Source organism: Lithobates pipiens, unplaced genomic scaffold (genome assembly GCF_037356315.1).
Source record: "Lithobates pipiens isolate NorthernLeopardFrog02 unplaced genomic scaffold, aLitPip1_a1.2 Scaffold_19, whole genome shotgun sequence".
Taxonomy (NCBI): Eukaryota; Metazoa; Chordata; class Amphibia; order Anura; family Ranidae; genus Lithobates; species Lithobates pipiens.
The window spans coordinates 436511881-436537115 of NW_027507764.1; the positions used below are offsets into that span (position 1 = coordinate 436511881).

The following is a 25235-nucleotide window of genomic DNA, read 5'->3' on the forward strand; positions in this document are numbered from 1 at the left end:
GTTATGGCAACATGCAGGAAAAAGTCATGTTGTATGCTGATGATACCATGCTCCTGCTTGGAGACACTGATCTTTCCCTTCAGGAGGCCATTTCGACCATATATAGATTCAGTCGATTTTCAGGTTTGCTTATAAACTAGTCAAAATCTGCTCTGCTCTGCTCCTGCTGGATGGGGATGACACACAGACAGTGAACTCCTTATGTCCTATACCCATTACCACCTCCTTTAAATACCTGGGGATTCAGATCACGTCTAGGCCAAGGGATTTTATTCACGTAAATATTTCTTCCCTCCTACAGTGGTTTAGGGGAAAAAAATTAAATTGGAACTCCCTCTTTCTGTCAATTGCGGGCAGAGTGAATCTAATAAAGAGGATTTTCATGCCACAACTACTGTACTTCCTCCATAACACCCCCATGGTCATTCTCTTTAAGATGTCCCATATAGTCTGGGAAAAATAGACCCCCCAGGATTAAATTAGAGCATTTTCAGAGGCCCAAAGACAGCTGTACTACTAAGCTGCCCAGCTACAACACTTAATTGGCACATTTGTAACAGCAGAGGGGACAACAAATAGGTTGCACAGAAAAGGGGGAAAACGCCGCGCTGCCTAACAAACTTACAATAAAATAATTCCAGTGAATGGCACAAACCAGCAGCGGACATACAAACAAACCAAGTCTAATAACTATGTATAACCAAAAATGCAGCGCTAGAAAAACACATAAATGTGAAGTGACTAATATAAGTGACCCTTTAGCCCAATAAGGTTAGTAGTAAAAAGAACTACTTGATGACAGCATGCACAATATATGTCATGCTGCCAAATATCAAAGATAAGTGAAAATTATTTTATATAAAAAATAGCAAAATAATGGCAGTCAGTCTTTGAACCAATGATTCTAGAATGTCCAACAGTGAAAGTAGTAGACAAAATAGATTCAGATGTTTCGTTGACCCGAACCGTAGAAGGCCTTCAACCATCAACCAGGATTTTTCACAGAAAAAGGTAGATACTTTTACCAGAAATGTTGGACACAAAATACCATACAGCAAATGTGTCATACAAGCTTGTAAAGGCTCCACATGTCTCAAAAGACTCATACACGCTGGATCGTGGATCACACTCGGAACGGCTGATATCCTCTCTGCTGTCCAGCTTCTAAGTCAGTTCACCAGGATATGAAACTCCACAAGCTTCAATGAACTTCCAACTGTTTCCTAATAGTTTTAATCCAAAATGGCTCCAGAGGGACTCGCCATGTAAAGGAAAGCATGAACACAATGCCCTGTGACAACAGGAAATAAATGAGGGAGAATGTCTCTGAGGTGAACCCCACACATCACACGATCTCCTCCACACTTCCCGTCACAGGGTGCCGCACGTTTCTCACACGTTCCGAATTCATTCACCAATCAGACTCGCTGATCACAGAGCGCGCCGCGCACCCCCGAGGCCGCTCGTGCACGGGACGACGTCAATAGATGTCGTCCCAGCAAAGGAGGTCCGCGCTGTAGCCGTCGTTTGGCTTTAGCGCGGATCCCTAGTGCTTAAATTGTTTTAATTTTATTCTGGTGGCACACAGAGTTAAACGTATGAAAATTGTGCCTGTGTCCAAATATGGACCCAAGTGTATATAATGAGTTTTTCACTTTTTTAATTGAATTACTGAAGTAAATTAACTTTTGGATGATATTCACATTTTTTGAGATGCACCTGTATATGCTTCAATTTGAAGCCTCTCAAAAATTATAGAGGACTGCAGTATACCGAATCAGTTTGTTTTTAATTTGCAGGCTACCTGGTAAGAGTGCTGGGAAATTTTGGTCTGTTGTGTTGTGCATTGCCTTTTGCCTATGTGCACCTAAGACCCCTTTCACATTTGAAAGCGGTTTTCAGCCATTTTAGCACCTGTAAAGCGCCTGAAAATGGCCACCCCAGTGTGAAAGCCTGAGTGCTTTCACACTGGGTTGGTGCGCATGTGGGACATTACAAAAAGTCCTGCAAGCAGCATCTTTGGGGTGGTTTGGGAGCGATGTATACAGCGCAACTAAACTGCCCCTGCCCATTGGAATGTATGAGCAGTGCTTCCGAAATGCCTCAAAAGCGCTTCGGAAGCGCTGCAACACAGCGGTTTTAACCCTTTCTTCGGACGCTAGCGGGGGAGCAGGGGATCCGGTAAGTAAAACTGTTTTTCCTCTTCCCTAATCAAAACAAACAAGTAACCCTTGCACTGCAAACACCGCCCCACTTCAAGAGGTTTTTTTTTTTAATCTGCCCAAAGTTGGGCTTTAAAAACACGCAGCTACAATAAAGAACTTCTCTGGAGATATCTTTGTAACGAGAAAAGACATCATCACTTTTTTTTGTTAACGTATTCTCTGCCGCTTACCTGTAAACAGCTACAACACCGACCAATAAAAGAGTATGTTGTGTGAATAGTGACTTGAAAAACACCATATCCCTTGTGCTTCGAGCCCACGTTACTCTGTCAACACATTTCTGTTCCCAGGAGAAGAGCAACAAATGGAATGAAGGGTAATACTGGCTAATTGATTATCGGGCTCTTGTTAGAGCAAGAACGAAAACTTTGACAATACCACATAATTACTGAATAATTGCCTTTAAAATGCTCACAGTTGAAAACATGAGCTGGAATCATGCAAGTCAGAAGGTGAAAAAAAATAACAGAAGGAATATTATTTCTCACAGTGCCTGGCTCCACTACAAATAGGTTTTCCATAGAATACACGTAATACTATTCAGTATATACTATGGTAATAAAGTTAAAGAGGAGTGCCACCGTTAAAAAAATTAAGTCAGCAGCTACAAATACTGCAGCTGCTGACTTTTAATAAATGTCTGGGTCCAGCGATGTTGGCAGCAGATGATGAGCAATCGCTCATCTCTCGGCTGCCTCCGCCGCCATACTCTGTCAGGGAATTGGGAAGTGAAGCGGTGCGGCTTCACTGCCCGGTTCCCTACTGTGCATGTGCAAGTCGCACTGCTCGTCTTCACTGGTCCCCGTTGTGTCCTGGGAACTGTGTGTTTTTCCCAGAACAGCAAGGGAGGGGGGGGGGGGTCGCATCTGTGTCTAGCTATTCCTTGAAGTGGTGCCAATTGTGGCACCGGAGGGGGGGGGGGACAGTTCCGATGAGCCGAACTTCCACTTTAGGGTGAAGGTCCGCTTTAATGATACCTGGAATCCTGTAGGACCACAACAGTTCTGCACATATTTATGCACTCCTTCACTCAGCATAATTATTATTATTATTATTATTATTCAGGATTTATATAGCGCCAACAGTTTGCGCAGCGCTTTACAATATGAGGGCAGACAGTACACTTACAATACGAATCGATACAGGAGGGATCAGAGGGCCCTGCTCGTTAGAGCTTACAATCTAGAAGGGAGGGTCAAGTTGAAACAAAAGGTTTTAACTGTGGGGGGATGAGCTGATGGAGAAAATGAAGATACAGTTAGGTGGGGGTAGGGTAGGCTTCTCTGAAGAGAAGTGTTTTCAGGGATCGTCTAAAAGCTAATAAAGTAGGAGATAAGCGGACAGATTGGGGTAGGGCATTCCATAGGATTGGGGAGGCTTTGGAAAAGTCCTGGAGGCGAGTATGGGAGGAGGTGATGAGGGAGCTAGAGAGCAGGAGGTCTTGAGAGGAACGAAGAGGACGAGTAGGTTGGTATTTAGAGACTAAGCCAGTGATGTAGCTGGGGGCAGAGTTGTGGATGGCTTTGTATGTAATTGTTAGTATTTTGAATTTAATTCTTTGGCTGAGCGGGAGCCAGTGGAGGGATTGACAGAGAGGGGTAGCAGACACCGAGCGATTGGTAAGGTGGATGAGTCTGGCAGCGGCATTCAATTGTATATATATATCTATATCTATATCTATATATATATCCATATGCCCGGCCCATAAGCTACATGCAGGGCGCTGGAGCCATGGATTCCAGTAAGGTTTTTTTTTTTTTGTGTGTTTTTTCGATGCACATGATTACAGTGTTCATTTTTGTAGCAAATTCGATTTAGTCTTAGGCATAAAATTTAATTGTAATGCATTAATTAACATTTCTCTACAATTTCCAAACTCATTATATACTGCTGGAGTGAAAAATCGAATATGTTGTTATGGCATTGAGGTATGAACATGCACTACAGACAAATGTTAATTTTGAAGTCAAATTTCAATTTAGTTTTAGTCTTAGTCTTTTGACTAAAATGCCATTTTAGTTTTAGTCGTATTTTAGTTATCTCAGTTGTTTTAGTTTTAGTCGTATTTTAGTCGAATAAAATAATATTCTTTTAGCCGACTAAAATATTTTAGTCGATGAAATTAACACTGCATGATTACAGCCAGAGGCTATATCTGGCTTCAAGAAGGGTGGACTCTGGCACAGAGCACTGTGCCCCGAGCCCACCCAGTTGTGTGACAATAGCGAACTAATATTCACTATGGTCTTCCTGATCCTCCTACCGGCCAATCAGAAAGCGGATCCAATTGGCCGAGAGGAGAAGCAACTGTATTGACCACCCAGGAGGAAGAGACCCAAGGGAAGCCACGTGAAGCCGACAAAGAGGAGGCGGCGCAAGAAGGATCCGAAGCTGGCCACGACCTAGATGGGGTAAGTCTGGGGCTGGTGGGCGGGCAGACTAGGGCGTGAGTGAGGGGGGGGCGTTGGAAAGACCCCCTCAAAATAGAGCACCGGCCGCCACTGAGTTCTGTCCTAAGGTTGACAACACTGCTCCTCCATAGATACATGATGGTGGATGAGTGTTGTCACCCTAGGTCATAAAGTCTGTTACAGCAAGATGACCAAATCAAAAAAAAAAGGAAATAAGGACTGAAAAAAAATAAAATTAGTGCATCCACCACATCTTAGTACTGGTAAGCCAGTTTCAATATTCAGGAAACACTATCGAAGGATTTTAGTGAAGCTGTTTCTCTAGTTTTCTGGAGGTATGGCCTTTTTTAAAAGGTCTTGTGCTAGTTTCAAAATGCCCTTTTTGCCCGTTTCTTTGTGCTTCTTCAAAAGAGCTTGAATAGCACATTTAAAACTCCAACCTGCTTTTAAAACACTGCCTGGGAGAGACCTTACTGATGTAGTATGATTACTTTGAATCTTGTTACTGTGCTCAGCCTTTTCATGGTGTATGACCTGTGACCTGCAACTATCTTCCACAACCTCACCTTTAGTAGCAGAGTTTGGCTTCTCCTCGCCCTATATTAAGCATCCAACACAGCTGTTTCTGTTTCAATTAATGACTGTTTCAACCTACATATGAAATTGATAATCATTAGCACCTGCTTGGTATAATTTGGTTAATCATACACCTGGCCCCAATCCTACAAATCACTGACTTTGTACAAGTGGAAACATTGATGCTGGTTTGAATCCAAAGTAGTCAAGCTAAATATTGAGTTGATTTAGATTTTTCTTTTATTCGCTCACTTTGTATTTTGATAAATTGATTAAAACAAACCAAATATATATTTCTAGAAGTATACTTATTCTTCTATGTGTGTGTTTGGAGCAGGCCTTGGGTAGAACTAGTTGAAATGGGAAGAAACTCAGTGGGGTTGATTTACTAAAGGGAACTCCACTCTGCACTAGTAGTGCACTTGGAAGTGCAGTCGCTGTAGATCTGAGGGGAAGATCTGAAATGAGGGTAATCTCTGCTGATTTTATCATCCAATCATGTACAAGCAAAAATGCTGTTTTTTTATTTTGCTTGCATGTTCCTCTCCGATCTTCAGCAACTGTTTTTTTTAAGCCTTTAAGACAGGCAGTGTACTTATCTACAACAGATAATGAGATCTGCCAGCACAATGGACAGGGTTAATTGTGATAAACATTAACTTTCCAGCCCTCTCTGCATAGCAAAGGAAAACTTTTTTTTTTGTTTTGAGAGTTTTAGAGTTTTCAGAAAAGACAAGGTTAGGCTCAGTTCACATTGCCATGACTTGGGATCTGACTTGAGACTAGGGTTTTTCCCGATACCGAGCATATGTGCTAGTACTGGTACTCGCACAAATGCTCCCGATGCCTAATCCGTTACCTGGTCAGTGGGCTGAGAGGGTGGGTGGAGTCAGCGGGCGGTGAGGGCTGGCACATTCAGCAGAGCAGAGAGCGAGTCCTCCCCTGCAGTGGATCGAGCTAGGTAAGCTGGCAGGGGTGCAGGGCGCAGCTGTATCAGGATCAGTGACCGGAGCCATCGCATTCGGTCGCCGTCAGTGGCTGAACATCCCGACGCTCAACATGGGACACCCTGAACTCGGCTGCAGTAAGCCAGCAGCGGACATCTTGTTATAGCCAGACCATATAGTTGGGCCTGGGTGTAATAAGATGTCTGCTGCTGCTGCTTACTGTGGCCGAGTGCAGGGTGTAACAAGATGGGCGTCACAGCATAGCATTTTAAATAAATTCTTTCCTCATCTCATTTATTGCTGCATTTCAGTGCCAGCCATCTATTAGTGCCTGCCACCTATCAGTGCCCATAAGTTCTGCCTATCAGTGCCAGCCACCTATAAGTGCCCATCTATCAGTGCCCATAAGTGCTACCTATCAGTCAGTGCCAGCCACCAGTTAGTGGCCATCAGTCAAACTGTCACATTACATTAAAAAAAAAGTATTGGTAATCGGTATCGGCGAGTACTTGAAAAAAGGTATTGTTACTTGTACTTGGTCTTAAAAAAAAAGTGGTATCAGGACAACCCTACTTGAGACCCCAAGTCACATGGCATGTGAAATCCTATGTTAGTCAATGAGAGCAGTCTTAATTGGCATTACTGAAGTCCCTCTGACTTTAGAAAAGGTTCCTGTACTACGTCAAGGCAACTTCTTTTAGCCGTGCCTCAAAGTAGTACTCAAGTCACCAGGAGGTCTCCTGGCAAAGTCTCACCGTAAGTCGCATGACTTTCAGGTTGCAGCAGTGTGAACCGAGCCTAAAATGCAAGCAGCAATAGTTATGCTATGTGAATGAGAGCATGTGACAGATTGAAAGTAAGTGTGATCCCAATTTGCTGCAAAAGTTGAAATACAATTGAATGATCATGCACACATTTACTCTATATCCCTAATACAAACTTCTTTGAGCTGTTTTTTTTAATTTATTTTTTATTTGCAGAACTGTTTTATCATTTTGAGATGTTTGACTTCATGTAGCACACGGTTTCGGTTTATTGCGCTGCAGCAAAAGTTTCTATAACAACAAATCTACACGGCTAAGATCAGTAAATAAATGATCCTTACAGCACTTAGGGGAACTGTGACTAGGCACAATGATCCTGATAATGCCTCCAACCCTCAACACCCTCCCTAATGGGGTCCTTGTCCCACCCAAGGTCCCATAGCAGTCTTGTGGGCATGTAAAAACCCTGCCTGCATATTAAACCCCTTACTGCCCCCAAAAGTGCTTTCTAGCAGTTGTTCGCTTAATAAATTACATGACAGAAAAAGTGGAATGTATACAAAAAGCCATCATTAAGTGTGCCTAGGGCAGTGATGGCGAACCTTGGCACTCCAGATGTTTTGGAACTACATTTCCCATGATGCTCTGGTACCTTGCATTGTAGTGGAGCATCATGGGAAATGTAGTTCCAAAACATCTGGGGTGCCAAGGTTCGCCATCACTGGCCTAGGGTATCATGATGTCTAAACACATGAGATGGGGCATCATGTAAGCAATAGTCTTTTGAGGGTGTTCTGTGATACGTAAAATGACACCAAATGTTTTATATTTTTCAAGGGGCTCAAGATCTGGATCGTATTCGTCTGTCTACATACCGAACGGCATGTAAGATTCGATTTGTACAGAAGAAATGTAACTGTAAGTAAAATACTTAACTCCTTTATTTTCATGGAAAGTATAGCCTGTGTAGCATAGATTTATCATAATGTACGGTTCACCCGATTTATCAATGCGGATCTTCTCTCTATCTTTTTTTCCCCCCATACAGTTTTTGTATTCGCTTTTTTTCTTTTGCTGTCTGTGTACCACAGGGGAGATTTCTCTTCAATTCTTTTCACATAGCCAAAACAGGAAGTGAGAGGAAATCCCTCCAACATGAGGAAATCCTGGGGTGTCACCAGAACTAGTGTTCCCATTGAAGCATCCCCACTCTGTTATTTGTTCTCAACCCAAAATTCGAGGTTATATTTTACTTTCACCTTCGATAACAGTAAACAGGACAAATGGAGAAGGTGAATCTCCCTAATGGGGGCGCAGACAGGTTCTCTAATCCCACTCCAAAAAAAAAGAACAAAAGTTTTGCCTGTAGTTACTTTAAGGCCGGGTTCACACCGCTGCGATGCGGGAACGCCGCGAATCCGCGGCGTTTTCCCGCATCGCACACCTCCCGCCGGCAGTTCACACTGCCCTATGCGGATGGCTGGGAGTGTCAATGATATGTTAATGACACCCCCAGATCCGTCCGCATATCGCAGTGCGATCTGCCGACTCGCACAGGAATCGGATCGCATGGTGTGAACCCCCATGCGATCTGATTCTGTTGCGGACCAAAAAAAGGGTCCCGTGCGAGTTTGCTGCGGGAGCGATGAGAATTCAGCCATACTATCTGTATGGCTGTACTCGCATCGCTACGGAGATCGGATGTGATTTGCGGTGCGAATCACATCCGGATCTCCCCCCGCAGCAGTGTGAACCCCGCCTGATTCAAGTTAATTCAATTGAATTCAATTCAATACAAGTTCTGTAATTCACTGCTCTAGATTCCAGAGAGTTTTTTTTTTATATGTATAGTAGATGAGTCCTATATCTGAGCTTTGGCGCTCATCTCTCTCTCTGACTGGTGGCTGAGAGGCCTCCCAGGACTGGCACTTTCATAAATAGGGCTTCCTGTATGATAGAAACAGCAAAGCACCTACAATGGATGTAGTGGTGTTTAGGAATACATCTTGTGCATTAAAACATGTAAAGTATAGGAGTTCCCAGATCACCAGATTAGACGGGAGTAGAGTGGACTGTCTGCACTATTATGGCTTGGTGGTAAATAAACTCCAGGTTGGTTGGTTTGGTTTGTAAGGCTTGGTTTTAATTGAGGTGTACTCATAAGGGACACCTAGAGATATACATTTATAATTGCATACATTGGTTGGTTGGATCTTTTTTTTGTTTTTTATAGCCATAGCCACGGTCAGTGGAGGAAAGCCACCTGACAATCCTCCAGTATGGGTACCAGTCAGCTGAACTGGATTTTCCTGGCTAGGTGCTATTAGTTTTACAAAATTAAGCACAGCAGAACATGCGTACATCTGCTAAAATCTTGCACTGTGTGTATGTTACCCTAAATATTTATTTTCCGCTATATATGTGTTCATATACAGTATGTGTATTTTATAAGCAATGTACAGAAGCCGATCTGTGCTGGCTTAGTCAGTTTTAATTCTTTGGCTGGTCATTCAGAAGTGCAGGACACTGTATAGACACACAGCATGCCTGTATTGCATAGTTTGTTTAACCATCACACCCCTAAACCAGCGGACGGCAATCCATTGACCGCGGGCAGTCGACAGGTGGATCGTGAGCACGACTCTGACTCCCTCCCAGCCTCCGCCGCTCTCCTGTTAACTGCAGAGCAGAGCTCGGGAGGCAGGAGCTGGATGGAGGGCGGGATCTGGTTCAGTGAATGGTTCCTAGGCGGTCCTAGCAACTAATCACCAGCTTGCTATTATGAACCCCGCCAGCTCCTGTGAAGGGGGCAGAGGACACTGTGTTGGGGGGGGTAAAGAACACTAGAGTGGGGGTAGGGGGGCAGAGGACACTACAGTAGTGAGGGGGTTATGTGACTGGGCAGAGGACACAGCAATAGGGGGTACAGGACACTAATGTGGGAGGAGGGGGCTGAGGTAACTACAGGGGGGTGATGTAAAGGGGGCAAAGGACACTGTTGGGGGTACAGAACACTACTCTGGGGGGATGGGGGCAGAGGAAACTACTATGGGGGGGGGCTGAGGACACTACAGTGGGAGGGCGATGTGAAGGGACAGAGGACACTACTGTGCTGCTGTCTTTTTTATTGGGAGCTTGGTAGTTTTTTTTTCCCAAACTTATACGTGTATACATTCACACCAACATCTGCTATGGTGAACGGCGATTTCATGCTTAACCACATCAGCCCCGGACCATTTTGCTGGCCAAAGACGAGACCACTTTTTGCGATTCGGCACTGCGTCGATTTAACTGACAATTGCGCGGTCATACGACGTGGCTCCCAAACAAAATTGACATCCTTTTTTTCCCACAAATAGAGCTTTCTTTTGGTGGTATTTGATCGCCCCTGTGGTTTTTATTTTTTGCGCTATAAACAAAAATAGAGTGGCAATTTAAAAAAAAACACATTTTTTTTAACTTTTTGTTATAATATCCCCCAAAAATATATAAAAAAAACATTTTTTTCCCTCCGTTTAGGCCGATACGTATTCTTCTGCGTATGTTTGGTAAAAAAAAACGCAATAAGCGATCATTGATTGGTTTGCGCAAAAGTTATAGCATTTACAAAATGGGGGATAGTTTTATGGCATTTTTATTAATAATTTTTTTTTTTTTACTAGTAATGGCGATCAGCAATTTTTTTATTGTGACTGCGACATTATGGCAGACACATCGGGCATTTTTGACACATTTTTGGGACCATTGTCATTTATACAGCAATCACTGCTATACAAATGCAGTGATTCCTGTGTAAATGACACTGGCAGTGAAGGGGTTAACCAGTGGGTGGCAGTGTAGGGGTTAAGTGTTCCTAGGGGTGTGTTACTAACTGTTAGGGGCTGGGCTTTCTTTTAGTGATCTCTGCTCCAATCACATGGAGCAGAGATCAGCGTCACTTGTTGCTAGGCAGAACGGGTAGATGCTGTTTAGAACGGCATCTCCCAGTTCAGCCGCCCTGTGAGATGATCGCGGGTATGCCCGCGGTGATCGAGTCCGCGGGACCCGCGACCGGACTCACGGGGGTCCCGACCAGCACGCGAGCGTGCGGCGTGGTGGCAGGGCGGAACATTTAAAGGACGTACAGGTACGCCCATTTTCCTGCCCGTGCCATTCTGCCGACGTACATCAGCGTGCTCTGGTCGGTAAGTGGTTAAAAGCTACACTAGTTGGCCAAATGTTTAACACCTAGCTATCATACCTATATGAACTTGTGGAACCTTCCATTCCAAAACTGTAGACATTAAAATGGAGTTACCCCCCAACACCTTATAACTGGCAAGGCTTTCCACAAGATTTTGGAATGTGAGAATTTGTGAGGACAGGTACTGATGCTGATTAAGAAGACCATGTACTCAATTGGCCCCAAAGGTATTAATAGGGTTGAGGTCAGGGCTCTGTGTAGGCCACTTGTGCTCCTCCCCACCCCGTCAAACTATGTCTTTATAGACCTGGCTCTGTGACCAGGAGGTAGTCGAGCACGAACCAAAAATTCCCTTCCCAGAACTGTTGCCACAAGTGCACAATTATCTAAAATGTCCTTGTGTTTCATAGTAGCCTTCACTGGAGACATTTGAACACTATTATTTGGCCATACAGTCTGTGTTTGAAACCCTGTGAAATACTATAAATGATGCATTCCATGGCAGGAGAAACCCACAAGCGTACGGTAATTGGGGAGTTGAGTTTATGTCCTGTACACACAGTCGGACTTTCTGATGGAAAATGTGCGATCGGATCGTGTTGTCGGAAAATCCGATCATGTGTGGCCTCCATCTGACTTTTCCATCAGAATTTCTGACACACAAAGTTTGAGATCTGGATCTAAAATTTTCCGACAACAAAATCCGATCGTTTAAATTCCGATCATGTGCAAACAATTCTGACGGACAAAGTCCCAAGCATGCTCAGAATAAATTACGAGACAAAAGCTATTGGCTACTGCCCTCTTTATATTCCCTTCGTACGTGTTGTACGTCACCTCGTTCTGAACTATCGGATTTTCCGATAACTTTGTGCCACCGTGTGTATGCTAGAAAAGTTTGGGTCAAAATCTGTTGGAAAAAGTCTGATGGATTTTGTCGTCAAAGTCCGATCGTGTGTACAGGGCATTACACTCTGGTCTAATGGTGCCACATATTTAACAATTTTCAAGGCCCTGCTAAATATTTAGCATTGGCATTAGCAGCAGGGTACTAAAGTAATTCCTTTAGTCGTGTCTTGATCTGCTTGGGTAGAACTATGAATGTAAATCAGAAGTAGTGCTGTGTAATGCCACGTACACATGATTGGAATTTTGGTCGGAAAAAGCTCTGATGGTTTTTCAGACGGGATTCTGCTCAAGCTGTCTCGCATACACACAGTAACACAAAAGTTCTCTGAACTGTGAACTGTCAAGAACGCGGTGACGTACAACACTGCAACGAGCCGAGAAAATGAAGTGCTTCCGAGCATGCGTCAAATTTTGCGTGTCGGAATTTGTACAGACAATTGGAATTTCCGGTAGGAACTTTTTCCAACCGAAAAATTGAGAACATGCTCTCAATCTTTAATTCCGCCAGCAAAAGTCCGATGGATCATACACACGATCGCATTTTCCGACCAAAAGCTCTCATCAGACTTTTGCTGGCAGAATTTCCGTTCGTGTGTACGGGGCATTAGTCACAGTAAATAGAACATTGCAGGTGATATAAGTGTTGTTAATAGCAATTGATCTTAGATGTTGGTATTGATGTGCTAGAATTGTCGCAGAGCTTTCATAGTAGATGACATTTTGCCCATCATTGTAATGCTTGTGGATTAGGAGGGAACACAAACCCAGTCCAGCCCCACTTTATCAGTTGTGTCATTTGATGCAAACCCTGCGTGATGATTGTAGAGTTTTTTTTTTTTCTCATATCTGGTAATTAACTTTGCTTCTCATCAAGGCATTGATTCTCTGTATTGTTTGTACATGTTAATTAGCACACCTTGCCAAAGAGACTTTTCTAATTTGACTGACAATGAATTATGCAACCTGCTCTTTTTACGAAAGGAAGGCATTCATGATCAGAAGATCAATTCTGTCATCAGACACCTTTTTGATCTGAAATGTCATCTTTATGTAGTATTCTGTTTTAATACCAATCATTTATATGTAAAAGAAATAATCATTTACGTTTTTCCTTTTGGTCTGAACATTTTTGTGGCATGTTTAAAATCTGTTACATTCAAGCCCATCCAACGTATGCAATTTGCATGCATTTTTAATACATATTATTGACTGTTTTCTTGCACCTTCATGCATATTGCACAGCAGCAGATTAAAATGCATGTATTTTTATAATGAAAGGGGTGAGGGGCCCTCGTATTTAGCATGATGTTTGATTGAACATATGTAGCACACCCCTGACCCCCAGCATCGGGATGGGCTGACATTTCACCTCCAGGATGCTGATTCTTAGGCATTGTTGATGCGGACGGTTGGAGAAAATAGTCACTTTTAGGATGAACAAAAGTGAGTTTATTCCTCACAACAGAAAAATGTGGGAGAGAGGTTTAGGACACTGGATACCCTAGGACAGTAGGCAGACAGATCAGCAAACTCCAAAACAAAATGGCCCGGTGCAATACAGAACAAGAGCCTTAGGCCATAAATCCAATGTTCTGTACCTACGTAGTAACAGCTGTCTCCTATAGCAACCAAAAACTCACAGCAACATACAGGGTTTTCTTGGATAAGTCCCCTTTTCATGCTTTCCCAGCCTGTTCTCCATCCCTGACCAGTGAAGTGTGACCTCTGGTACTTCATCTCAGAACTCTGTACTTCTCCTTATGACTCAACAAGAGACTTCATCCAAATATATGCTCTCTCCCAACATGCTCAGTGGCCTGACACTCCTTCTGATTGGCTGAACCAGTTATGCATATTCATAACTCAGTCTCACTACAGCTCATCATACTAATGCCAAAGACAACAGTGCCACCTATTGACAGAAGGGATGAACCACAGTTAAACCAGGCTCAGGAGAAAACCCAAATAAATTATCAAGACTAGAAATCGGCCAGGTTAGTTAGAACTTAGCACGGCTAAATTTACCAGTATCACCTGTTTAAAACAAGGGAGCTACACATACAGTATCTCACAACAGTGAATACACCCTTCACATTTTTGTAAATATTTTATTATATCTTTTCATATGACAACATTGAATAAATGACACTTGGCTACAATGTAAAGCAGTGAGTGTACAGCTTGTATAACAGTGTACATTTGCTGTCTCCTCAAAATAACTAAACGTGCAGCCATTAATGTCAAAGCCGCTGGCAACAAAAGTGAGTACACCCCTAAGTGAAAATTTCCAATTTGGATCCAATTAGTAATTTTCCTTCACCAGTGTCATGTGACTCATTAGTGTTACAAGGTCTCAGGTGTAAAGTGTTAAATTTGGTGTTATCGCTCACACTGGTCACTGGAAGTTCAACATGGCACCTCATGGCAAAGAACCCCTGAAGATCTGAAAAAAAGAATTGTTGTGCTACATAAAGATGGCCTAAGCTATAAGAAGATTGCCAAGACCCTCAAACTAAGCTGCAGCACGGTGGCCAAGACCATACAGCGGTTTAACAGGACAGGTTCCACTTAGAACAGGCCTCACCATGGGCGACCTAAGAAGTTGAGTGCACGTGCTTAGCGTCCTAGCCAGAGGTTGTCTTTGGGAAATGGACGTATGAGTGCTGTTTTTAATGATTTTACTGCGATTCATCGGGCAACAAACATTCCAAAATCGCGCAGTGATTTGGGATGCCATTGAAAGTGATTGATTGATCACAAGTGCTCCCTGCATTTTGCGCCGATTCGGAATCGAGGGAAAAATCATGGCAATTCCGCTTGCGATCCAGAATGCCATGGTGTGACTGGAGTCTGAGACACATTTACAGAGGGGATGAACATTACTATGGTCGGGACCAGCACAGTATTTCAAAAGACCACAGGATTGCCAGAGCAGAGGAACAATGTGCCAGTCCTGTAAAGTGCTCCTTTTACCTATGACAAATATATTCTTCTCTGGATCGTTTTGCTGCGGGATGGAGAGAAGACTTCTAGCATGTAGATCTAAAAGTGATTTTACACACTGACCTGGTTTTTCTGAAAAATTGTAACACAAGATCTGAACCATCATATCTAAAAGCATAGCGGAATGAATGCCCATGTCATGAAATACAGAAACATTATCTCATTATCACAATTGCTCTTCTTACATATTGGCTGTTCACTTAACATGGACAGGACCTAAACTCTGTGCTTTGTGTTCAGCTGCTCCTGGTGTCAGATCGACATAACGCAACTAGCATGGAGCATACCCCTCAGGATATTTACCAAAGTAAAAGTAATCCACACATAAATATGCTAACCACTTTTGTACTACATATCCTGACGTTCTGGGAAGCAAATCCCCCTTCTAATCACAGGATTTATCAAGCAAAAAAAATGAAACCACTAATATTTCTAGCTAACTAATCTTTTTTAACACTATTATTTCTAATGTACATATGTTATTTGGTCAGACTGTTAAATAAAACAATATGTTTATGATTGAGGTTCATCTCTTTTCTTAAATGAATGAACATAGGAAATACAGTGCTTTGCAAAAGTATTCACCCCCTTGGCATTTTTCGTGTTTTGTTGCTTCACAACCTGAAATTAACATGGATTTTGTGAGGATTTGCATCATTTAAGTTACAGAACATGCTCACAACTTTGAAGATTTTTTTTAATTATTATTATTGTGAAGCAAACAACGAATAGGACAAAATAACAGAAAAAGTCAATGTGCATAACTATTTACCCCCTAAAGTCATTACTTTGTTGAGCCACATTTTGCAGCTACCACAGCTCCAAGACGCTTTGGATAAGTCTCTATGAGCTTGCCACATCTTGCCACTGGGATTTTTGCCCATTTCTCCTTGCAAAACTGCTCCAGCTTCTTCTTCAAGTTGGATGGTTTGCGCTTGTGAACAGCAATCTTTAAGTCTAACCACAGATTTTCTATTGGATTGAGGTCTGGGCTTTGGCTACGCCATTCCAACACATTTACAGGTTTCCCCTTAAACCACTCAAGTGTTGCTTTAGCAGTGTGTTTTGACTGCTGGAAAACATCCCCACAGTATGATGCTGCCACCACCATGTTTCATTGTGTGTTGTTTGGGTGATGTGATGTGTTGGGTTTGTGCCAGACATAGCGTTTTTCTTTAGTGGCCAAAAAGTTCAATTTTATCGGTCCAGAGCACCTTCCTCCATACATTTTGGGAGTTTCCCACATGCCTTTTCACAAACTCAAAACGTGCCATTTTGTTTTTTGCTGAAAGTAATGGCTTTTTATGGCCACTAAATGATGCCATAAAGCCCAATTCTATGGAGTGTACGGCTTATTGTCGCCCTATGTACAGTCTCTACTGTGGAACTCTGCAGCTCCTCCAGGGTTACCATAGGTCTCTGTGCTTCCTCTCTGATTAAGGCCCTCCTTCCCCGGTCCATGAGTTTTGGTGTGCAGCCGTCTCTTGGCAGGTTTGCTGTTGTGCCATGTTCTTTCCCTTTCGTTATGATAGATTTGATGGTGCTCCTAGGGATCATCAAAGATTTGAATATTTTTTTTATAACCTAACCCGGACTTGTACTTCTCAACAACATTGGCCCTTACTTGTTGGGAGAGTTCCTTGGTCTTCATGGCAGTGTTTGGTTAGTGGTGCCTCTTGCTTAGGTGTTGCAGCCTCTGGGGCCTTTCAAAAAGGTGTGTATATGTAATGACAGATCATGTGACATTTAGATTGCACACAGGTGGACATCATTTCACTAAGTATGTGACTTCTGAAGGTAATTGGTTGCATCAGAGCTTTTTATGGGCTTCATAACAAAGGGGGTGAATACATACGCACATGCCAATTATCCGTTTTTTATTTCTGAAAAATTGTTTTATGTATATATTTTTCTAATGTTACTTCACCAACTTAGACTATTGTGTTCTTATCCATCACATATAATTCAGATTAAAAAAACATTGAACTAAAGGCTGCAATGTAACAAAATAGGTAAAAAGCCAAGGGGTGAATACTTTTGCAAGGCACTGTATATATGCAGTTTGATGCAGTAAACATGTTTCCTATATTGTCCCATATACAATCACTTGTATTTAAGGGCCAGTTCATACCTACATCGCACAGAAATGCAATCCATGTTCCTGTGCACCTTTCAACTGTTTCAATTGTGTCTGTAGTTTTGTAGTGTCAGGGCTGATTTATTCCCCTATGTAAGAGATATCTAAACTATGGCCCTCCAGCTGTTGTGGAACTACACGTCCCATGAGGCATTGTAAAACTGACATTCACAGACATGACTAGGCGTGATGGGAATTGTAGTTCCTAAACAACTGGAGGTCAATAGTTTGTCTATGTATGGCCCATGTCTGTGTTTTATTTCACCTAGTTTGTCCCCATTCGTTAAAGGGACAGGCAACTTCTTGTTCCGAGGCACATTGTGTTCAGTTCACCATTTCTTCTGTGTTGCTGCACAAATGTGGGAGTGCTAATGTGATGGGAGACTGCATGGTGGTCTTTCTGTTAATTGCTCTGCCCCTTTGTCTTTGTCAAATCTAATTACTATTTAGCTCTCGCATGCATCAGTACTAGACTGAGAGACCTTGTGGGATATGTAGTTTCTTCACAGGAAGTTTCAGTTGGACTACAGAGAGGTCATGCATTAACCTGTGCAGTGCCATGCTGCATGCTTCAGGTTTGGACACAAACAAACTGCTGACACAGGAATATGAATATTTACTCTACTATAGGTATTGCATACAAGGCAACAAATTATATTACAAAACTAGATAATCAGTGCACATCTTATGCAGGTGAAAACATAAGGTGTAAGTAGGAAGGTTTAGATTGCCCTTAAAAACAGGAATTGTTGCACTTGTTTTTGCAGCTGAGTACGAAGCTATATAAAAAAAAGACTGGTGTCTAGAGGAGCAGGGTGTAACTAGGACTGCACCAATATTTACTGGGTGCGGGAGTTGACAAGAGGAGTCACAAGATGCTCTCTGGTTGATCGAACCATCATCTATCTTACTATAACAATATTTTTGTTTGATCAATGTACGTAAAAAAAGTACAAAATATAAAATGCAGTGTTCTGCCTTCAGTGACTTATTCTGGTTTCACTTTTATATACGGTAGTCACAACCGTGTACAATCTGGTCAAAAGTAACCTGTGATAATTGGCTTCATATATTCTACAGCTTTGCATTACTTATCTGGCTAATAATAATGCGTGGGTTACTGTATGGCATGCATAACCATTCTTTTTGTTTTGGCATCTACAGTGCCTTAAAAAAGTATTCATACCCCTTGAAATTTTCCCTATCTTGTCATGTTACCATCAAAAATGTAGATGTATTTTATTGGGATTTTATGTGATAGACCAACACAAAGTGGCACATAATTGTAAAGTGGAAGGAAAACGACAAATGGTTTTAATTTTTTTTTCCCAAATAAATATCTGAAAAGTGTGGCATGCATTCAGCCCCTTTACTCTGATATCCCTAACTAAAATCTAGTGGAACCAATTCCCTTCAGAAGTAATCTAATAAGTAAATATAGTCCACCTGTGTGTGATTTAATCTCAGTATAAGTACAACTGTTCTGTGAAGCCCTTAGGGGTTAGGGAACCTTAGTGAACAAACAGCCTCATGGAGGCCAAGGAACACACCAGACAGGTCAGAGAAGTTTAAAGCAGGGTTAGGTTATAAAAAATATGCCAAGCTCTGAACATCTCATGAAACAACGTTCAATCCATCATCAGAAAATGGAAAGTATGGCACAACTGCAAACCTACCAAGACATGGCTGTCCACCTAAACTGACAGGCTGAGCAATGGGAGCATTAATCAGAGAAGCTGCCAAGAGGCCCATGGCAACTCTGGAGGAGCTGCAGAGATCCTCAGCTCAGGTGAAACAATCTGTCCACAGGACAACTATTAGTTGTGCACTCCACAAATCTGGCCTTTATGGAAGAGTGGCAAGAAGAAAGCCATTGTTGAAAGAAAGCCACGAGAAGCCATGTGGGGGACACAACAATGTGGAAGAAGGTGCTCTGTTCAGATGAGACCAAAAATTAACTTTTTGACCTAAAACCAATGTGTAGTGTAGTTTTCATCACACATCACCCTGGACACACCATCCCCATCGTGAAACATGGTTTGTGGCAGCATCATGTTGTGGGCATGTTTTTCTTCAGTAGGGACAGGGAAGCTGGTCAAAGTTGCTGGGAAGATGGATGGAGCCAAATACAGGACAATCTTAGAAGAAAATCTGTTAGTCTGCAAAAGACGAGACTGGCCCTAAACATACAGCCAGAGCTACAATGGAATGGTTTTGATCAAACCATATTCATGTGTTAGAATGGCCCAGTCAAAGTCCAGACATAAATCCAATTGAGAATCTGTGGCAAGACTCAAATTGCTGTTCACAGACGCTCTCCAGCCAATCTGACAGAGCTTGAGCTATTTTGCAAAGAAGAATGGGCAAAAATGTCCCCCTCTAGATGTGCAAAGCTGGTAGAGACCGCCCCAAAAAAGACTGTAATTGCAGTGAAAGGTGACTCTACAAATTATTGACACAGGGGGGCTGAATATAAATGCACGCCACAATTTTCACATATTTATTTGTAAAAAAAAAAAATTGCAAGCCATTTATCATTTTCCTTCCACTTCACAATTATGTGCCACTTTTTGATGGTCTATCACATAAAATTCCACTAAAATACATTTATGTTTATGGTTGTAACATGACAAATTTCCAGAGGTATGAATACTTTTACAAGGCACTGTATATAGATGTGCAGAAAGTTCAATGAGCAACCAATCAATCTTTCTACTCCACACGTTCTGAAAAAATGAATTTTGGCAGAGCCATGCAAATATTTTCTTTCCTCCTGGGCCAACAGAACAGGAATTTTTCCATGGCTCTGCTTGCAATATCAAAATAAGGAATACACTTATTTTTTGAATATATGATGGTAGTTGCTTTTAGCTCGCCTCATGATCATCTGACTGGCTATATTGTACAGTACTTTCTGAAAAGATTAAATTGTATTTATTTCACAAAAGCATGCATGGAGACATCTAGTGGTTGAACAAGAAAATGCAGCAGTCCTTTATTTTCTGTTGTAAGTCTATTAGCTTATTAGTATAGTGTATCTTGTGTAAAAGAATATTTGCAGTTAAATGATTGATTTAGACCCTGTAGGAGGTATTCAGATTTTCAGCACCGTTGTAACGTGTTAATTTGCAATCTTCATCCAGATAGAGCAGTGTGAGGCAGCCTTGATGAATCACTGATGCTTCCAGTTAGTGTCATTACATCACACAGTGCCCTTCATTAGTCTCCTGAGTGTTGTTCTTCAGAGGTACGGTGCACAGAGTGGGATGATCAGATGTGATTATTATGCTAACCATGCACCGTATAAACCGCTGCTCTGTGACCTTATGTTTCATGAGCTAACACCTTTCATTGTGTATGATTTACAGGAACCTTTACTGCAGGTGTATGATAATCTGCATCTGATATAATGAATCATAAAATCATTCACATAGCATAGACTTATTTATATGAGCTAAAGATTGCGAGCAACTGCTGAAATCTAAAACCCTCTCTGTTCCAGAAGGTTATGCATTACACATTTACTCACATTTTCTTCAATTAGCTTGTTCTACATGATGGTCTTGTATAACAAGCTCATACAAATAGCAACTGCTGAAATCTATACCTCTCTCCATTTCAGTAGGTTATGTAGAACACGTTCAACTTGCCTTTTATGCAATTAGATTGTAATACGTGATAGTCATGGCGGTCATTCTATTTTCTATATTCTATCTTCTTGCCTTCTCCCTATTGTTTCAAAGTTACTTATGTGTATGTGTACCTGAAGGTGGGGGATGTTTGCCTGTAACTACCAGCTTTTATTTTTCTGGGAAATTAAATATAAACCTGATTATTATTATTTTTATTTTTTTTATGTGAGATAAGTTTTTATTTTCCCATTTGTTGTATAAGAGTTTGAAACCAATTGATACATCAAAGCGCTAATTGTACTAACCTACTACAGCTAATCAGCAGTCCTCATTTAATATTATGCTTGCCTATGAAAGGTGAAAAGTGATAAGTTCCTCTGGATAACTGCATGTTCAATTTACGGTATGTGTTTGCTCATCATAGTAAGCACCTTCATGTGTATGCAATACCATTTTGTGATTTCAGGGGTTGACTGTTTGATTGCCTACTTGGTGGGTGAAGTCCCCTGTCTCTATATATTTTTTTTAGTTTAATTTTAATGTTTGAGCTGTGATCAAGGTGGTTGTGCCAAAACGTTAGCCCCTTGAACCCTTTTATGTGTACTTGATAAACCATTTACTAAATTTGGAGTGCTGGCTTCTTCTATTGTTGTTTGCTGATTACTTGTGTCGTGAGGACATCGTAGCCTGAGCACCCTCCTGTGGACTGCAATTAATACCTAGGATATTTCCTTGTAGAGCGCTGCATTTTTTGACTCTCCCCTCTAGATGTTCTGATGCCTGTGACACTGGCCCTTACTTGTGATGGTGGGGGTTGGTAAGTATGCCATATATGAGCTGCCCCCTGAGGTACAGCAATCTATGCAAGCTTGGCATGTAACGCTACTGTGATAAGCCCATGACCACATTAATGGTGATACCCTTTTTTGTTATGATGAAATGTGCTGTTTTTGTGGTTTCCCTGATGAAGCAGCAGTTTACTGCGAAACGCGATGGCATTAACCACCGAGATATATCAGCAACTTTTGAACAACATCAACCTTTACAACTTGATACTTGTATGGTATTTTATGATGTTTGCACTGTATTATTGTAATTACTTTGGCTGGTACTTTTAGACCAAATGAATGTGTTTAATTCAGTTATTTTTAAGAAAAAAAAAAGAAAAATTTATATTTTAATATAACCGTGTTACTTCACTTTATTCTATGCAGCCTTTTAAAGTATCTTTGTTGTTCAAAGGTTATTTACCTTTTGTTGTTTTCTTGGTACTTTTTTGGATGCCATTTTTTGATGCCCCTCACTCTGTTTGCCCAGAGTTCTAATTAAAGGACAAGTATGGCCAAAGCTTTTTTGACAATGTCAATATCTTCCCAGATGTCTGACCAGCAGCTGTCTCAGCCTCTCTCATTGTGCCAGTGAGAGCTTGAGCCAGCCGCTCCTGCCCCCTCCACAGTCCTGCACTCCAGTGATCACTGCAGGAGCAGAGCAGTCACTGTTCTGTACTCAGAGTGGACCCCAGAACTGAGCGGTCTCAATGTAGATCTGGCAGGGGACATGCCTATTCCTTTACAGAAATATGTGAATAAAAAAATGAGCCAGCTCCCAGTGGAGCAGAGGAACTCGCACCACACTGGTAGATCATTGATATTTCCTCCAGCATTGCACCCACGATCCAATAACCCAGTTCCTGTAATAATAATGCACATTGTTTATTTTTTCTGCAAAATGTGGACTTGGCCTTTTAATTTCCATCCAGATATCCTGTAGTCTAAAATATTAACACATTACCCTCCACACAAATCGAAGCCCCGTAATTAACAGCTGATTATAATATGCTGGCAAACGGTAATATAAACTGAACATCCTAGTTAGCAAATATTTTTGCTCTCCCTGGTCAAACTGTACAAAGCAAACAGTCCTTACATCATTTTGTGCTCAGTAGGGTGGACAGCAGCCTCCATGAATAAAATTGGGGTGGGTTGAGTCTGTGCCAGGCTGGGCTCTACAGTCCTGCCTGACCCAAACCTCACCCACATTAAACAGCACTGGAGGGAAATTTATTGTGCTGGTCTCATACTGGCTGGATACAAGAGTTGCCTATTTATTTTTATAGTTGGCAGCTTATCGTTAACAGTTGCCAGTTCTAGGGCTGCATTGAAAAAAAAAAGTTTAATACATGTTCTTAGGTTGGTTTTCATTCAAACAAACATTCTCATTTGCAGTTTATTAATAATAGTAGCACTAATAACAATAATAGCCTGCAAATGTAGACTACTATGGTCACACGGCATTACTTTGAGAGGGGGAGGGACTGAAGAGAGACACATAGGGGGTAATTAATTAAGACTATGGCAGCTGTTATCTTGGGCTTCAGTTGTGATTTCCAGCTGATGCTGGTCCAAGTGTCTGTGTTGAAATGTAATGTGTTGCCCACACAGGGACTAACAGAATGGAAATATATTTTTTTTCTATCTGTAATGAGCTTCCTACAATGCATTTTGTCAAATTGGATAATTAGCCCATGACCCCTTTATTCTATAGAATGCAGCTGCTACTATAAAATGAGAAGTGTGCACATTGTCTTTAGAACACAGCATCCAATAAAACTATGCCATTGGCAGCAAAGGTATTCACGTTGTCTCGTTATTGTTCGTTCTTTAGTTTGATGTAGGTAAAGTGAATGCCGCATTTAGAATAAATATATCTATCTTATTTGTCTGTGCTAAAATCGTTCTTATGACTTTCAGAAGCTATTCATCAAAGTAGAAGTCCACCGTCTGTAAAGAACATACTTGAAATCACACTGCGATATAAATACATTTTTAGGCCTCATGCACACTGGACATTTTCACAGCTGCTGTTTTTGGCATCAGGCATTTTTTTCTACAGCTATTAAACTCGCCAGCATGTGATCCTATGCGTTTTTTTGGCAGCAGCGTTTTTAGGCTGGAAAAAAACCCCCCAGAACTACTGTATTTGAAGAGGAGTTTTTCAGCTGTACAAATACTCCTGATGCTGAAACACGCAGTAAATTTTAGCTATCCAGCATTCATGATCAATTTTGAGACTCGAGCATTGTAGAAAATTGGGAGTTAAAAATAAAAATAAACAGCAGAGAGATGTTTTCTTGCTAAAAATGCTAACAAGGCATAACACTAAAAAGCAATAAGCAGCAAAACTCACGTTTTTAACGCAACAATGCTACTGACATTTTTATAACGTCCAGTGTGCATAAGGCCTTAAGTGTAATAGGCCAACTAGACCACCAAATGAAAAATGCCTTTATTGTTCAACTGGTTACAACAAGTGGGACAAAGGGCAACCAACGTGTTTCAGGGTCCATACAATCTCCCTTCATCGGGGGCTGGAGGAAAAGTTTAAAATAGCACGCTCACAAAAATGATGATAAAGAAGAATTGCTACTAAAAATACACATGCATAAAATAAAAATAAACAAATAATAAAATAAATAAAACTAAAATTAAACAGGCAATAAAAAATACATTCTTAGGTTTATTTATTTACATTTTCAGTGCTTCTACGTTTTACAGTCCTACATTTGCTGCTTTCCAAATATAATTTTTTAAGGCTTCAGACGCATGGCTGTACAGGGGCCATAGAGTACACAGAGCCTGCATAATTACACTCCAGAGACCTGCAGCCTCATACATTAAAGTGCTTTTGAAGAGGTGGCTATATGCTGTACAGTGCTGGAAAGTTGTGACTTGTGCACTGACGTATGCCTTGAACCAAGGTAGTGTGCATTTGGAGCTTACAAGTCAGTGCGTGCACAGATGCTTTACAACCCTGCTGCCCTGCTACATACTCCCACCTCTTCTAATACATCTCAATGAGCAGCTGTAGATGGCAGGAGTAGATCCCAGGAATGTCATTGCACAGTCTCAGCATTGTACAGCCCCTGTATGGACATATGTATAAGGCCTAAATCACTTTTTGCTAAGAAACCACTAATTTCCATAACCAGAATAAAGCTTGATGTACTATTCCATCCTGTGTTTTATTGCTACAACATTTGACATTGTCTGCACTGCAAGCTCAGAGAATGAGCATTAAAAGGGAACAATATAAATTCCTTCTTGTTTTCTGCATACTACACTTGACTCAATTAGGAAATATACCGTTTTAACAAGGTTCTTCAGTATTATCTGTACAAAAATATTGTCTCTTTACTTTATCTCCCATAGAGATTTGTGTTTGAAATGTCGATAAAATTTTATTTTTAATCGGAACAGAACTTTGCAGAAATCTACAGAATAGTCAGTTAGAATCTTGCAATATGCTTTTGTAGGTACAATTATTTTTCTTTACTTGAGAAAAACTGTACTGTACAATTCCTAATGTTTTTGCTGGTTTGACAGCAAATTTATTTATGACTGATATTGCATACAGTAGGTCAAAAGTCCATCTAGAATCGCATCTCTAAC

At 41.4% G+C, this 25235-nt stretch overlaps 1 protein-coding gene across 20 annotated transcripts in view; it reads left to right on the top strand.

The window, feature by feature from the left end:
• The window catches only part of DTNA (dystrobrevin alpha), a 370761-nt gene that overhangs the window by 200487 nt on the left and 145039 nt on the right, over positions 1-25235 (top strand). For all 20 annotated transcript variants that reach the window (XM_077492634.1, XM_077492632.1, XM_077492641.1 and 17 more), the window contains exon 3: positions 7761-7841. In XM_077492634.1, coding sequence (XP_077348760.1) covers positions 7761-7841 — 81 coding nt within the window. The remainder of the gene's footprint in view (positions 1-7760; positions 7842-25235) is intronic.